This window comes from Vigna unguiculata, chromosome 4 (genome assembly GCF_004118075.2).
Source record: "Vigna unguiculata cultivar IT97K-499-35 chromosome 4, ASM411807v1, whole genome shotgun sequence".
Taxonomy (NCBI): domain Eukaryota; kingdom Viridiplantae; phylum Streptophyta; class Magnoliopsida; order Fabales; family Fabaceae; genus Vigna; species Vigna unguiculata.
In genome coordinates, this window is record NC_040282.1 from 33,698,944 (window position 1) to 33,714,704 (window position 15,761).

Below are 15,761 nucleotides of genomic sequence, written 5' to 3' on the forward strand. Positions count from 1 at the left end.
GTAAGAGATTTGTCACTGGAACATATGGAATCAGATTTCATGCTAAGACTATTTAGAGGCAGAAAAAAAGACCCTAGAGTCTACAATACACCTTCATGTGATGAAATAGCTGCACTAATAGTTGGTGATTTTGGCAATATGGATGTAGGCAAAGATATAGTGGTAAAAAAATGTTCTGGTGAATTAACCAGAATGCACAAAACTCACACAGCTTTCATTCCACTGCAATATCCTCTCATGTTTCCATATGGAGAAGATGGTTATCAATAGGATATCCCAATAAGAGAATCTCATTCAAAAACAAAATCCAGGGTAAGAATTAGAATTTCTTTGCGAGAATTTATTGCCTTTAGAATACAACAAAGAGCTATAGAAGCAGGAAATATTGTGAATGCATGCAGATTGTTCCAATAGTTTCTGGTCGATTGCTATACAATGGTTCAAGCCCAAAGGTTGTCATTCATCAGAGCTAATCAAAAGTTAATTCGCTGTGAAATTCTTAATGGATTATAAGAAGTTGTTAATAGAGGAGAGACAGATCCTTCTTTAATTGGAAGACGTATTGTCTTGCCTGCTTCATTCACTGGTGGTACCAGATACATGTTCAACAATTGTCAAGATGCTATGGCAATTTGTAAAAAATTTGGATATCCAGATTTGTTCATTACTATAACATGCAATGTGAATTGGAGTGAAATAAGAGAATTTGTCTTAGCAAAAGGCTTATCAGCTTCGGATAGACCTGATATTGTATGTAGAGTGTTCAAAATGAAGCTGGATGAAATGATGACAGATTTTAAGAAAAAGGACTTCTTTGGAAAAAGCACTGCAGGTATGTTATATATGAAGTAATATACATTATATAAATTTTTATTAAATTAAATTCTGACAACTATATTTATTATTTATTTATATATGCAGGAATGTACACAGTAGAATTTCAAAAAAGAGGTTTACCTCATGCACATATACTTTTATGGTTGGATGGAGAAAGCAAATTGAAGAATTCAACTGATATTGATAAAGTAATATCAATTGAATTGCCAAATGCTGATTTATACCCCAAATTGGAAAAAGTTGTCTCAAGTTAAATGATTCATGGATTGTGCAGACCTGCAAGACATAATTCACCTTGCATGAAGGAAGGAAGATGTTCTAAATTTTATCCAAAAAAATTCACATCTTCGACTTCAATTGATAAAGAAGGATATCCATGCTATAGAAGACTTGATAATGGTAGATTTGTTGAGAAGAATGGAATTAAGCTGGACAATAGAAGTGTTGTTCCTTACAATCCACCACTTCTAATGAGGTATCAAGCACACGTCAATACAAAGTATTGCAACAAGACCAATTCAATAAAATATTTGTTCAAATATGTGAATAAAGGTCCCGACAGAGCTACTCTTAAAATAAGCAACAACTCTGCATAGTCTGAAAAATCAACCATTATTGATGAGATCAAAAGGTATTACGATTGTAGGTATCTATCACCATGTGAAGCTGCTTGGAGAATATTTGCTTTCGACATCCATCACAGATGGCCTCCTGTTCAGAGATTGACATTTCATCTTCCTGGCCAACAATCAGCTTTGTTTAAAGATGATGATGATATTAATGTGGTCTTCAACAGATACGAAAATGCTAACACAATGTTTCTAGCTTGGTTTGAGGCTAACAAAGTTTATGAGGAAGGAAAACAATCGACTTATTCAGAATTTCCAAGCAAATTTGTGTTGTTTGCCAAAGAAAAAGAATGGAAACCAAGGAAGAAAGGCTACAACATTGGTAGACTTACTTATATTCCTCCTGGGTCTGGAGAACTTTATTATTTAAGGATATTACTGACCATTCAAAAAGGTTGTATTGATTATGAAAGCATTAAGACAATTGATGGAAAGTATTATGAAACATACCAAGAAGCTTGCTATGTTTTGGGATTGTTGGCTGATGACAAAGAATATATTGATGCAATCAAAGAAGCAAGTGAATTTGCTTCAGGGTATCAACTTAGAAGATTATTTGTTACTTTGTTGTCGATGAATACAATTTCTAAACCAGATATAGTTTGAAATTCTACTTGGAGTATCTTATGTGATGGAATTTTGTACCAAAAAAGAAAGGAGATGAACTTACCAGGTATTTTATATATATATTTTTTTAATTTGCTATACATATATATTTTAATTGTATTATTTACTTATTGTAGGTCTTCAAATTCAGACTGCTGAATTACAAAAATTATGTCTGCTGGAAATAGAGGAAATGCTAATGTCAAATGGTAGAAGTTTGAAAGATTATCCTTCATTACCTCAACTTGATCTTTCAGATGTACGTACATTCAATAATAGATTTATTGTTGATGAGCTGCAATATAATAAACAAGACATGGCGAAAGAACATGACAGTTTGTTTAAAGCACTGAATGATGAACAAATTCATGTATATCAGGATATCATGACAGCAGTTCTTTCAAAAAAGGGAGGATTCCTTTTCTTATATGGCTATGGTGGTACAGGTAAGACTTTTATGTGGAAGACATTGTCGGCTGGTCTAAGAAGCAAGGGCATGATTGTTTTAAACGTAGCATCAAGTAGAATTGCTTCTTTATTACTTCCTGGTGGAAAAATAGCACACTTTACCTTTTGCATCCCACTGTTAATTAATGATGAATCAACTTGCAACATAGCACAAGGTAGTCTCAGAGCAAAACTTCTTATGGCAACCAGTTTGATTATCTGGGATGAAGCACCAATGATAAATAGAATGTGCTTTGAGGCATTTGATAGAACACTAAAAGATATTATGCAAAATGTTGATGATGCCAATAAAGACAAACCATTTGGTGGCAAAGCAGTTGTGTTGGGAGGTGACTTTAGACAAATTCTACCAGTTATCAAAAAAGGATCTAGGTTTGATATTATAAAATCAGCAATCAACTATTCAGAGTTATGAAATTGTTGTAAAGTGCTAAAGTTATCCAAGAACATGAGATTAAGTACTACATCAAATACTGAAACAACCAATGATATTCAAGAATTTGCTGATTGGATATTGAAGATTGGAGACGGGAAAATGGATCTAAATGAGAATGGTGAGTGCATGGTTGAAATTCCAGAACAGATCCTAATTACAAACACAGATTTACCTTTATTGGCATTGGTTGAATTTGTTTATCCTCAATTTGTGGTTAACATGTTGAAGCCTAATTATTTTGATGATAGAGCAATTTTGTGCCCAACAAATGATTCTGTAGAGCAAGTAAATGATTTCATGTTGTCTTTAATCGGTGGTGAAGAGGTGACTTATTTAAGTTCAGATACGCCAAAATTGTCAATAGATAGCGTTTTTTTTGCTAATAGATAGCGCTTTTTAGGCGCTATCTATTGGAGCGGTATCTATTAATAGACAACGTTTGTAAAAAAGCGCTATCTAATAACATCTTATAGATAGCATTTCACTAAACAAGCGCTATCTATATATTTTCAAAAAGACATCGCTTTCTTCCAAAAGTGCTATTTATTGGTGTTATTATAGATAGCGCTTGGAAACATAAGTGCTATCTATGTTTTCTTGAAAAATACAAATGATCTATAGACACCGCTCAAGCGCATTGTGTATTGGTTTAAATTTTTTTTTGTAATTTACTTAATTTTTCGTTCATTATTTTTTATTTTATTATCTCAACAGAAACCATTTATGAGAATTATAAAAGTCAATCAAATGTGATTCAAAAAACTATACATGTATTTTATCTTCTAGACAAATGTTTTCTTTTAAAGATAGAAAACACTTATAAAAAAAAAATAAAGATAGTAGGTAAATTGTATACTAGTCTAAGTTCTTGGGTAACTGAAATTGTCTATAATATAACTACAATATATTCATAATAATCATATGTATTACAAATTAATTCCAAATATGATATATCAGACCTATTTACATATCCAAAAAGTATTATATCTATACTAGGCTCCTTAAAATTAAACTTGAATCTATATACCAAAAAAACAAACAAAAAAAGACAAAAACATGTTCAAACTAACAACACTACGCTCCATACTCTCAACAAAAGTGCTTCACATATTTCTTTTATAGCTCCAATTTGGTCCAGAATCTCGCACATCATGTATGTGGACATCTTCAACTTCTGCGTTTGCATTTTTCCATTGTTCTTCGCGCTGAAACCACATTAAAAAAATGGCCGCAAACACATTAGAATAGCAAAAAAAAAAAAAAATCCTTTTTGAAAACATACATTACTATAAAGTTCTTCAACTTCTTGCATAAGAAGGAAGTTATATGTAAAACCATTCATATATATACCTAACATGTTAAGCTTCCAGAGTAGTTGGTCTTGGACAAATTCTAAGACCCAAGTCCTTATTCTATTTATTTATAGTTAGTCTTAGTTTTCAATATTAATTACAGAAACTTTCAGCATAGCACAAAATCTATGATAATATTATAACCCTTTCATCCCATATTTACAGCTTGACTTTTATCATAAGCATAAAGTAACAACATATTTTTGCAGAAAAAATAGTATAAAATAATAGTATTACCGACATCATAGAAAGCAAGAGAAAATTAACATCATACAAGGACGTCACTCTAATAAAGCACCCAAAAATTAAGGTTATCTCACTAATATAACGAAACCAATGAATCTAATATATCATAGTAATAAAATAATTAAAATTACTAAAGCATACACTGCCATTGTTTAAATATATATATATATATATATATATATATATATATATATATATATATATATATATATATATATATCACTATAAATAAAGTGGTAGTTGAAATCAGAGACGTCAAAGTTATATTGTGAAGATGATTATTTAGGAGTACCTTACATATATAGAATAAGAACCCTTAATGCCACCAAAACATACACCTATCGGTGCCATCCTAATAAATGATGCACCAATTTTAAAAGTTTATAAATTTAAACTCAATTACCCCATGTTGTCACACTAGTTCCAAAAGCTTCCACGCAATCCATGTCTTTTATCTTGCCACCTATTTCAATATAATTCCATCTGCAGAACAAACGGAAGGGTCAAGTTACTACTTAACTACTATTAGAATCACAACTTCTGTTGAACAACATAAAATATTTATGTTCTTCAAAATGTTTATTTTTAACTTGTATATCAGTTGTATATAATTTATATTTATATTGCAAATATACAAATGGTAAAAAAGTACACATCATTAATAAACAAATTCATAAGTCATGGCCTACAAGAGATTGTAATTAAAATAAGGTAAAGAACTTGAACTTCAAATGTACAGAAGGATTTCAAATTTTGTCAAGTGAAATTTTTAGCATGTTGTAATGATTACATATTTAAACCGGGAGAAACAGTGTCTTAAAGATCATAAAATATAGGTACAACATAAAAGGGAAAAAAACCTGCTCCTCAAAAATCTTTGAGAGCTACAATGCTCTATTCTTCTCTAACTTTGCCACTTTTACTAACCCATGCTGAAATCTCAGAATCACCTTCAGATTGTTTCTTTGTCCATGATTCTTTCATCCTATTAAAAAATAAAATATTATCACAACATAAAAGTCTCATGCTTTCGAGTATTAAGCCTATAAATGCAGTATAAAGAACACAATCCAGAACACAATCCTAATTTAGAAGATTTTTAAGGAGGCAGATTGAGAGATATATGTTCCTCTTTCCTTCACCTAAGGGGAACAATTACTTTACTTAAGAGAGAAAACAATGTTCAAATTTTTTTCAAATAATCAAATGCTATGAAAAAAAAAACTGAAAAGGGAAAACATTGCTTTCTCAGGAACTAGGGAGAGAACCTTATCGGAGAAAAAAAAGAAGTTCCTAATGAAATTATAACACTGGCATTTCATTTTTAAAACATATCCAAACAAGACGGGTGAGGACTTCATTATTTAATTTTAACTACAATTCATAAACAATAGAAGCAAATGCTTTCCTTACTTAAAAATTCAAGCAGTGAGATGTAATTCTAAAACCACCTCCTCCATTTCCCTTTCCGTAAAGTAGAAAACATAAAGAATAAAAAAGAAAATTGGTGTACACGAGTTTCAAATATCGTACCCTAATAAAATTGGCACAAAATAACAAGCCAAAACCATTGTAACCGGATCAAATAACTAACTAGCTCCTAATTAAAAATTAAACCAGAAACCTATATCATTCTTCCAGTGCGACAGAACATCACCGAGGGGCGGCAATTCCTCGGAAAGGAAACGCTCGTGAGCTCGCAGCTGTGTTGTCCACGAACTTCATTGCATGCCACTGACTGATGTACAACCTTCAGGCACAACTTCGGTGAGGGATTGGATGTCTTGCGAGATGGTCCATGGCGGAGTGGTTCGCGGCTCTTGACGATTCACCAGGACAAGGGCAGAGGTTGGATTCGTAGGCTGGGTGTTGAAAATTTGGGGGGAAATAAATTTTAGGAGATATGGGATTTAGGACTGTGTGTGGGGTTTGAAACATTTTCTCCAGATTTGGAGATCTGGATGTTTTTGGAGAAAGTGAAAAGTTTTGGTGGTAGGATAAATTTTTATTTTCATCTTCTTTTGTTTTAATTAGTTTTTAATGAATTAATTAGTTTTATTTATGAATTTATTTTTAATAAATAAAATAGATTGCGCTTAGGTAATAAAACACCATCTATTCATGATCTAATAGATATCGCTTAAATTTAAAAGCGCTTTTTATTAACATATTATATTTTTTATTTTTTATTTTTAAATATAAATTTGATATAAATAACATCTTTTTGATGAAGCGCTATTTATAAGTAATAATTTTATAGCGTTTATTTTATAAAGCGCTATCTTTTAGTTTCGTATTTTGATTTATAGCACTTAATTAAATAAGCGCTATCTAAATAGTGCTGTCTATTGAACATTTTGGCGTAGCTATTACCACAATTATTACATATCAAAAAAACCCGTAGCGTTGCACGGGTAGAAGGACTAGTATATATAATAACGTCTAACTTCAACTATAATATTAAATTTTGAAGTTCAATTTAGCAAATCAAATGAAATTGATCCTGCTAAATATGCTTCACTATAATTAATATTTTCTTTTTTCACATGTTAAAGTGTTTATTTTATTTTATATATATAGTTTTTAAATTTGTGACTAGATGCATGAATTATAATCAAATTGACAGCACTATGCTTTGAAATTTCATGTCAAGCAAGTGTAGTTTTCATGATCTCCATAGTTCTCTACCTTGCGAAGTTAGAAAAAACCAGAAAACAACAAACATCCATGTCCACAGGTAAACTTTGATAATTACTTATGATATGTTGCTTTTTGTTTTACATATTTGTTGCTGCCTTTCGAGCATAATATACATCCATGAATGAATTGAGATATACTCTTTAAATTAGATTAAACCGGGTTTAGTTTAATTTTTAGTTGTTTTAAATAAATAATTATTTCAAATATTTTTGATGAAGTAAATAAATTAGATAACAAATTATATATATATATATATATATATATATATATATATATATATATATATATATATGTATATGTATATTAAAAAGAGCAAATTTTATTTAATGATCATAAAAATATGTTTCGATTTTATTCAGAAATTGTCCCAATTATAAAGCGAATCTTACATGTTTATTCAATTACTAAAAAGGTGACCTCTATATCTATATATATAAACTTTGATTAGAGTATATACACGTAGTCAACAAAGAAAAAATATGATTATAAAATTTACATGTAGATTATTTGTGAAGATAAAATCTGAGAAAATTTCAAGTTATGGATACATTTAATGTAGTAAAAAAAAACTTTATTAGTTATTCATATAAGGAAAATATTGATGGACAGTGATTTTGTCTACATCTATTTTTTCTTTTTTCTACATCCGATAAAGTCGTGCTCTGTTCCGCTCAGCGCAATCCTTGGACCGCCCAGCGTTGCTTCTTGGCTCCTTCCATATTCTGTTTTCTTGTATACAAGGATCTTTTCCTTGTTCTTTCATTGACCAGTCGATACAATTCTTTCTTCTTCACCTTTCTCTATCTTCTTCTCTCATTATACTTATGATTGTATGTTTTTATGCAACTTCAATTTGTTTATGCAGTTATGCATTCTCGTTCCATCATTGATAATTATGGTATCAAAGCTCTTCATTTGAAGAGCTCTACTGTGTAACTCTGCCTCTTTTGTTCTCTTGCTCTCTTCCTATTGTTTCTTGTGTTTCTTTCTTCTTCTTTGCACCCTTTCATGCTTTCTTTAACCATTTTATAATATTAGACATTGGTCTTCATTATGAAAGCTAGATTTTATAAGACAAAATATGAAAATATTGGGTCATATCTTGGAAGATGTATCCCTATGCTTGTTGGTGTCCCTTGTGTGGTGAAACAGTTAAATTTACTGCTAATAATAGATATGTGTTTGAGGATTAAATATTCATAGTTTTCTAACTTATATAATGGATTTCATTAGGACTGTGAATACCGTAAGGTAATTGGACCACTTAACATGCTTAATTTTCTAACGCATAAAATGTATTCCAATAGGACAATCAATAGTTTAAGGTCTTTATGGACCAGTTTCATTTTCTTCTTTCCAGTGTCTAACATCTGTCATTTTCTAATCCATAGAATCAATTCAAATTGAACAATGAACACGTCAGTGGATGCTTAATTTTTCTAACCCTAAAATATTCTGAAAGAACAATGGCTATTGCTATTGTTTTGTGCACTCCCTTGTTTTCTTCCTGCATCTTCATCATTTCTGAAATATTAATTACACCCTTAATAAAATAAATAAAAATCATGTTTTTTTCTTTCTTTTTAACTTAAGTTTCAGTTTGTCCAATCAACATATCTTCCCGATTTTACACAATCCTAAACAAGAAAAATATATTTTTGTATTCTAGATTATAAAATCTAGAACATAAAATTAATATTCTAAATTATATATTTCGAAGTATAAATTTTAATGTATATTTTAGATCGTATAATCTCAAATACAAAAAAATATATCTAGATTATATAATCTAAGTTATGATTTTACTTCATTCCAAATTATTGAATTTAAAATATAAGAATTTTAGCATATTGTATATTCGAAAATATAAAACATTATACCCAGATAGTAATTTTACAATACCTTCATAATTATACAAATCGAACACATGTAAAAATTTTCATTTCGTTACTTACTTATTGTTAATTTAAACAATCGGTTTAAATTCTCTTATCTGATACTGGCTAAGGGATGGATTTGAATGCGTTTTGAAATCACGTTTCATTACTTAGTTGTATGCCAATACCAAACAAAGTGAATCCTGTTGGTTTATAAAAATATAATTGAGCAATAAATTCTAGAGTAAATTAAATCGTTTTTAATATTTCAAAGAACCGAATGCAGAAGACATATTTAGATTGGACATTGAGAACTAATAATGTGGTATCTGGTTATCTAACGGTAAAATATCCTAAGTTTTCTTTTGATATGCTAAATAACTTTTTTAATATACTAAATATTTGGTTGACGACAAAAATTAATCATGATTATCATTTAAAGATAAAGATAGAAAGAATTTAGATCGTAAAGAAAAAAATAAATCTACTTTACATTCCCATTTCTGTTGGTCAGTAGTCAACAAAGCGCGTAGTTCGAATAAAAAATGTGATAAGAAAAAGGAGTTTCTTTCTACTTTGGCTTTTGGCAATAATTGAAGCATAGGTTTGTGGACTGTAGTGGTTGAACAATTGAACGCTTTTTTTATGAACTGATATAAATGATGATTCAATGAAGCTTTCTTAACATCACCAAAAGAAAAACTCAGATTATATAACATTGGCGTTATCTTGATTTCAGCAACTTACAATGAGGCGTTACTCTCTCAACATATTATATGCTGCTCTCCTTTTATTCCATGCCTCTGGATTTGCTCTCCCATTCACAACGCCAATCAAACCAAGTCCTGATGCAAAGTGCAGAGAGAAGGAGAGAGAAGCACTCCTCAACTTCAAACAAAGCCTCGTAGATGACCATGGCATACTCTCTACATGGAATGACCATCAAAATAATACAGATTGCTGCACTTGGGAAGGCATTCAATGCAACCATCGAACTGCTCATGTCCATCTACTTCATCTCCATGGCACCAATTCACAGTATTTGAAAGGTGCAATCAACCTCACTTCATTGATTCCCTTGCAATACATTCAACATCTGGACCTCAGCAATAATAAATTTCGATTGAATCACATCTCACAAGCCATTTGCTCTTTCACCAACTTAAAATATCTCAACCTCTCATTTACTCTATTTAGTGGGAGGATTCCTATCCAACTTGGAAAGCTTTCACTTCTAAGGTATCTAGACCTTGGAGGAAATCTTCTTCTGGGACCACTTCCTTTTCAGATCGGGAATCTTAGACACTTAAAATATCTTGACCTTGGAGGGAATTATCTATCAGGAGAAATCCCATTCCAGCTTACGAATCTCAAGCAGCTACAATATCTGAATCTTGGAGACAATTCTCTGTCCGGAGCCATCCCATTTCAACTTAGGAATCTCAAGCGACTACATTATCTTAATCTTGCAGGTAACACTCTTTCTGGAGCCATCCCTTTTCAGAATGAGAATCTTCCTAACTTACAAACTCTTGGGTTAGGCGGTGATTTCAATATAGAAGCTGAGGATTCAGAGTGGTTGTCTAATCTCCACTCATTAACAACTCTAGAGTTGAGTTCATTGCATAATCTCAGCACCTCGCACCAGTGGCTACAATCTATCAATGCGCTCATTCCAAACTTAGTAGAGTTGAGGCTTGTTGACTGTTCTCTTTCAGATACTGACATCAAAACTTTGTTTCCTTCTCATTCCAACTTTTCAACTTCTCTTACTGTCCTTGATCTGTCTTCTAATGTGCTAACTTCCTCAACATTTCTATTGTTATCAAATTTTACCCTTCAGGAGCTTTATCTTAGGGGTAATGACATTGCTTTTTCATCTTTTCTTTATCCAAATTTTCCATCTCTTAATATTCTTGATCTCTCTTGGAATAATCTAACATCATCAGTTTTTGAAGGTAATTTTAATTTTGGCTCTAAACTACGAGTACTTTATCTGTATGACTGCATTCTTACAGATCGAAGTTTTCCTATTTCCTCTGCTTCCACAATTAATTCTTCCTCTTCCCTTGTCATACTCTATCTCTCCTCAAATCTATTGAAATCATCTACTGTGTTTTACTGGCTTATGAACTGCACAAAGAATCTTCAGACCCTTCACCTTTATGACAACATGTTAGAAGGTCCCATTCCAGATGGATTTGGAAAAGTAATGAACTCTCTTGAAAGTTTTTTTGCCACCAGAAACAAATTACAAGGCAAGATTCCGTCTTTCTTTGGAAACATGTGCAGATTGCAGACCTTAGACCTTTCAAATAACAAGTTGAATGGGGAAATTTCTCATTTCTTTCAAAATTCTTCATGGTGCAATAGCCACATATTTCAAAATTTGGATTTATCATATAACCAAATTAATGGCAAGATACCTGAAAGCATCAGATTGTTATCTGAGTTGCAGTATTTAAACTTGGAAGAGAATTCTTTAGAGGGTGATGTCACTGAATCTCATCTTTCTAATTTTTCCAAATTACAAACCTTATCCTTATCATACAACACATTGTCTCTAAGATTTGTCTCAAGTTGGGTTCCTCCTTTTCAAGTAACAGCATTGAGGTTAGCATCCTGCGAGCTAGGTCCGAGTTTTCCTGGTTGGCTCCAGACTCAAAATTCCTTACAGTGGCTAGATTTATCTGATAATGAGCTTAATAATTCTATACCAGTATGGTTTTGGAACACGTTGCAAAATTTGTTTGAGTTAGACATGTCTTACAATAATCTCAATGGGGCAATTCCTGATATACCATTGAAGCTTCATTAAAGACCATCTATATTTCTGGATGCAAATCAATTTGAGGGTGCACTTCCATCATTTTTGCTCCAAGCTTCAGGGTTGTTCATCTCTAATAATAAATTTTCAGATTTGTATTCTTTCTTATGTTACAAAATCATGGTGCCGTATTTGGCAACCTTAGATTTATCAAACAATCAAATAAAGGGACAAATCCCTGATTGTTGGCAATCTTTAAACCAATTACTATTTCTTGATTTGAGCAACAATGAGTTGTCTGGGAATATTCCCATCTCCATGGGGAACCTTTTTAAATTAGAAGCATTGGTTTTACGAAATAATAAGTTAACAGGTGAACTGCCTTCCAGTTTGAAGAATTGCACTAACTTATTTATGTTGGATGTGGGAGAAAATAAGTTGTCTGGTCCAATACCATCATGGCTTGGAGAAAGCATGCAGCAATTGATAATCTTGAACATGCAAGGGAATCACTTCTCTGAACATTTTCCAATTCAACTTTGTTATTTAAGGCATATTCAATTGTTGAATCTCTCCAGGAATAAGTTATCAAAAGCAATTCCAGCATGCTTAAAGAATTTTACTATCATGTCTGAAAAGAGCATCAACAGAACTGAAACTCAGCGCCTTATATATGAGTACAATACTACTACTTATTGGGAAATCTACGGTTTCTTCGTGTCTTTGGCCTACAGTCTTGATATAACGTGGGTGTGGAAAGGTGTGGAACAGGAGTTCAGAGATCCCCAATTGAATCTTAAGAGTATTGATCTCTCAAGCAATAATTTCACAGGTGAAATACCAAAAGAAGTTGTGTGTTTGGTTGGGCTGGTTTCTTTAAATTTATCAAGAAACAATTTGAGTGGAGAAATTCCTTCTGAAATTGGAAATTTAAGTTCACTTGAATCTCTTGACTTGTCAAGAAATGATTTGCATGGGAGAATTCCTTCTTCTCTTTCCCAACTTGATTTCTTAGGAAAACTAGACTTGTCATACAACTCTCTTTCTGGGAGAATTCCATTGGGAAGACATTTGCAGACCTTTGAAGGCTCTAGTTTTGAAGGAAATATTGATCTTTGTGGTGAAGAAATCAACAAAAGTTGTCCTGGAGAGAATAGAACAGCAAAGGCAGAAGCAGCAACAGAAAAGGATGAAGATGATTCTGATTTCTTTGAAGCGTTATACATGAGCATGGGAGTAGGATTCTTTGTAGGATTTTGGGGCTTATTAGGACCAATTCTAATTTGGAAACCTTGGAGAATTGCTTACCTGAGCTTCTTGAACAAATTGTATCAGTTGTTGGTTTAAATGTATTTTTCATAATGTGTTGTAAAAGGTTCTACTTTCAAATGATTCCTCAAGAAATTGTGTAGAAGACTTTGATCATAAAAATCTCTTTAAGATGATATACGTTTCTTGATGATGATATATCGTTTTATGATATTTATTTGTGATAAACTATGTTTGTTTTAAAGATGTATAAATGGTTTCTGTAATCCCTATTCCTCCCAATTTACTCTTGTAGTTGTTCACATTCAGCCATGATGCTAGATCAATACATCTAAAAATGCATTTTATTATCATCAGATTGTGATCTTTGTCTTGACAAATAAAAAGAGTATCATCTTCAAATTACAATTTACTTTTTTCTATTTCCTTTCGCCCCACCTTTACCCTCTCTATAACATGAGATTTAATCGCTTGTCTTATTGCTGCTAGCCCTCAACCACTATAAAAAAAAAATTAATGATACATGGGTGATGTAGAGTTAATGATACATAATTTTGAAAACCTTTAAGAACATCAAAAGTGGAGTTGATTTGGAGTACCATCGAAAATAGTTAACATTTGACGTCTAAAGTCGGCACAAGAAAGAAATACATTAAGGTCTTTGAAGAAGTAAACACATATATAGAAAGTTGAAATAATCATCATTGAAGGGTGGGTTCTAGAAATATCTTATCACTGATCAAGTTTCAAAATCAAATTAATCTAGGATAATAACTAAAATCGGTTCAAAAATTTGAATACCAATTAATACCAAGTTTTATTTAGATGTTTTAAACTATTGTTTCTCAACCAAAAGATTTGGTTTGGATCTACAGTAAGATCCTCTTTCTGTTTTAAAAAGTTTTGCACGGGTTTTATTAAAAGGTCCAGAATCAGCCCACTTCTTATTTCCAGGATCCCCTTTCCAGTTATTCACTCTCTTATTTTATCTCCTCACTTAGCAACAACTAACTGTCTTCCTCCAAGATGACTGAATGTTCTTCCTCCATGTAAGTCAATCCTTAACATCTGTTCCACTTCCGTTTTTCTGTTCCAAAGCTTTGGCCCATGTTGTTCTCTGTCTTAGTTTCATTTTTGCCTCCCTTTTCTGTTTTCCAAATCTATAAGCTGTAATCATGTCGTGGTGCTCTTCTTTTGGGGCCTTTGATGGGTTAGCATCTTTCAAGGTAAGGGAAGCTCATGATTGTGCCTTAGTATGTTTTTTTATTGAATCATGGAATTATAGGTTTTGTTCTTGTTTCAATTTTGGGAATTTCACTTTTAGCAAATTTGGAGATTTTTGTTAATTGGTAGTTTAATTCTGTGTATTGATAAGAAAAACTTAGTTTTCAAAATGATAATTGTTACGGAAGAGGTGTTTTTGTTCAAAGAATTTGTGGTTTTCTATTTTATGAGAAACATATATACATATATTGGATTTGGTGGGTTATACTAACATATTGAAAGTGGATGTATGTGAGATTAAGTTGCGAGTCTTGGAGAAATATGGTTTTTGAGTTGAATGGAGATGAAACTCTTTTATTTTGGCAGGTCATGTAGAATATAGTACAAGGTGGGACTTTGGGGTTGTAACCATATTTGAATTAAAGGTTTGATATTACTTAGCTAAGGTTTTGCTTTTACTCATTTATAGACTTGGTAAATGTAGAATGTAGGTAGTTTAGAATGTAATTGGAATTAGAGATATTGATTGTTGCAATTGTTCAGTTTGGTATCATTTATAAACCACTTTGAAATGAGTTTGAGAAGATAAAAGTGCAAGATACCAAATTATGCAGTGGAACAAGTCAAAATCTCACAACCAAGAAGTATATGGTGTGGCACTACCCATTTTCTTACACTGCACACTTTTCATAAAATGAAGGTTCCAATTTGACTGTGTGAGAATATAGGAGACTCCATGGGAGAAATCCTATTTGATTTAATTAGTAGTGTGTTCATTGATGTAAGGAGTCAATACTGGAGGTTTATCCTGATACTCTAATGTTCATTCAAGACTCATGTCGAGTGAGTCATGTGGTGAGAAGGGCAGGAGGTCCTGTCTTTAAGAACAACCCCAGGGTTCTTATGATGGTTAAAGGGACTAACCTTGTATGTGGTAGGGTGAAGCCCATTGACATATATGTATATGTATATGTATATGTATATGTATATGTATATGTAGATATATATATATATATATATATATGTATGTATACATATATATATATATATATATATATGTATGTATTTCTTTTTCTTTTTGCAACTAGCTTACCCTTTCTTTCGTGTCTGTTTTTTCTTGTGTGACTTTTCCTTTTGCAATGATCACAAATCTTGGTGTGAGTAGATGTGAAAACTTCTAGTGATCATGCAGATGGGAGTGATGGTGCGCTATTTAGTGTAGACATATTGTTAATGCTCTTTTGAGGCCCTTTTGGAATTATTTATTTTATAATTTCTTGTTCTGTGAGCAATTCTTTTGGAAGGTTAAGTATGTTTTTAGTTCCTGAACTTTGATCCAAAATTGGAATT

General features: G+C 31.9%; 2 protein-coding genes and 1 long non-coding RNA gene across 3 annotated transcripts; 2 read left to right on the plus strand and 1 right to left on the minus strand.

The window, feature by feature from the left end:
• Window positions 1-3,861: 3,861 nt before the first annotated feature.
• LOC114182655 lies at window positions 3,862-6,536 on the minus strand. The gene is made up of 4 exons (XR_003604158.1): window positions 6,199-6,536; window positions 5,435-5,559; window positions 4,978-5,057; window positions 3,862-4,181 (listed from the first exon to the last, which is right to left on the minus strand). It is a non-coding gene; the product is annotated as an uncharacterized LOC114182655 (long non-coding RNA).
• A 3,306-nt stretch (window positions 6,537-9,842) lies between these two features.
• Window positions 9,843-12,178, plus strand: LOC114181177 (receptor-like protein EIX1). Its single transcript, XM_028067538.1, has 2 exons — window positions 9,843-10,623; window positions 10,693-12,178. The coding sequence occupies exons 1-2, from the start codon at window positions 9,900-9,902 to the stop codon at window positions 11,967-11,969; spliced, it is 2,001 nt and encodes a 666-aa protein (XP_027923339.1). The 5' UTR covers window positions 9,843-9,899; the 3' UTR covers window positions 11,970-12,178.
• LOC114181178 (receptor-like protein EIX1) lies at window positions 12,027-13,440 on the plus strand. The gene has a single exon (XM_028067539.1). It carries the CDS (start codon window positions 12,099-12,101, stop codon window positions 13,263-13,265), a length of 1,167 nt encoding a protein of 388 aa, XP_027923340.1. The 5' UTR covers window positions 12,027-12,098; the 3' UTR covers window positions 13,266-13,440.
• Window positions 13,441-15,761: the final 2,321 nt, after the last annotated feature.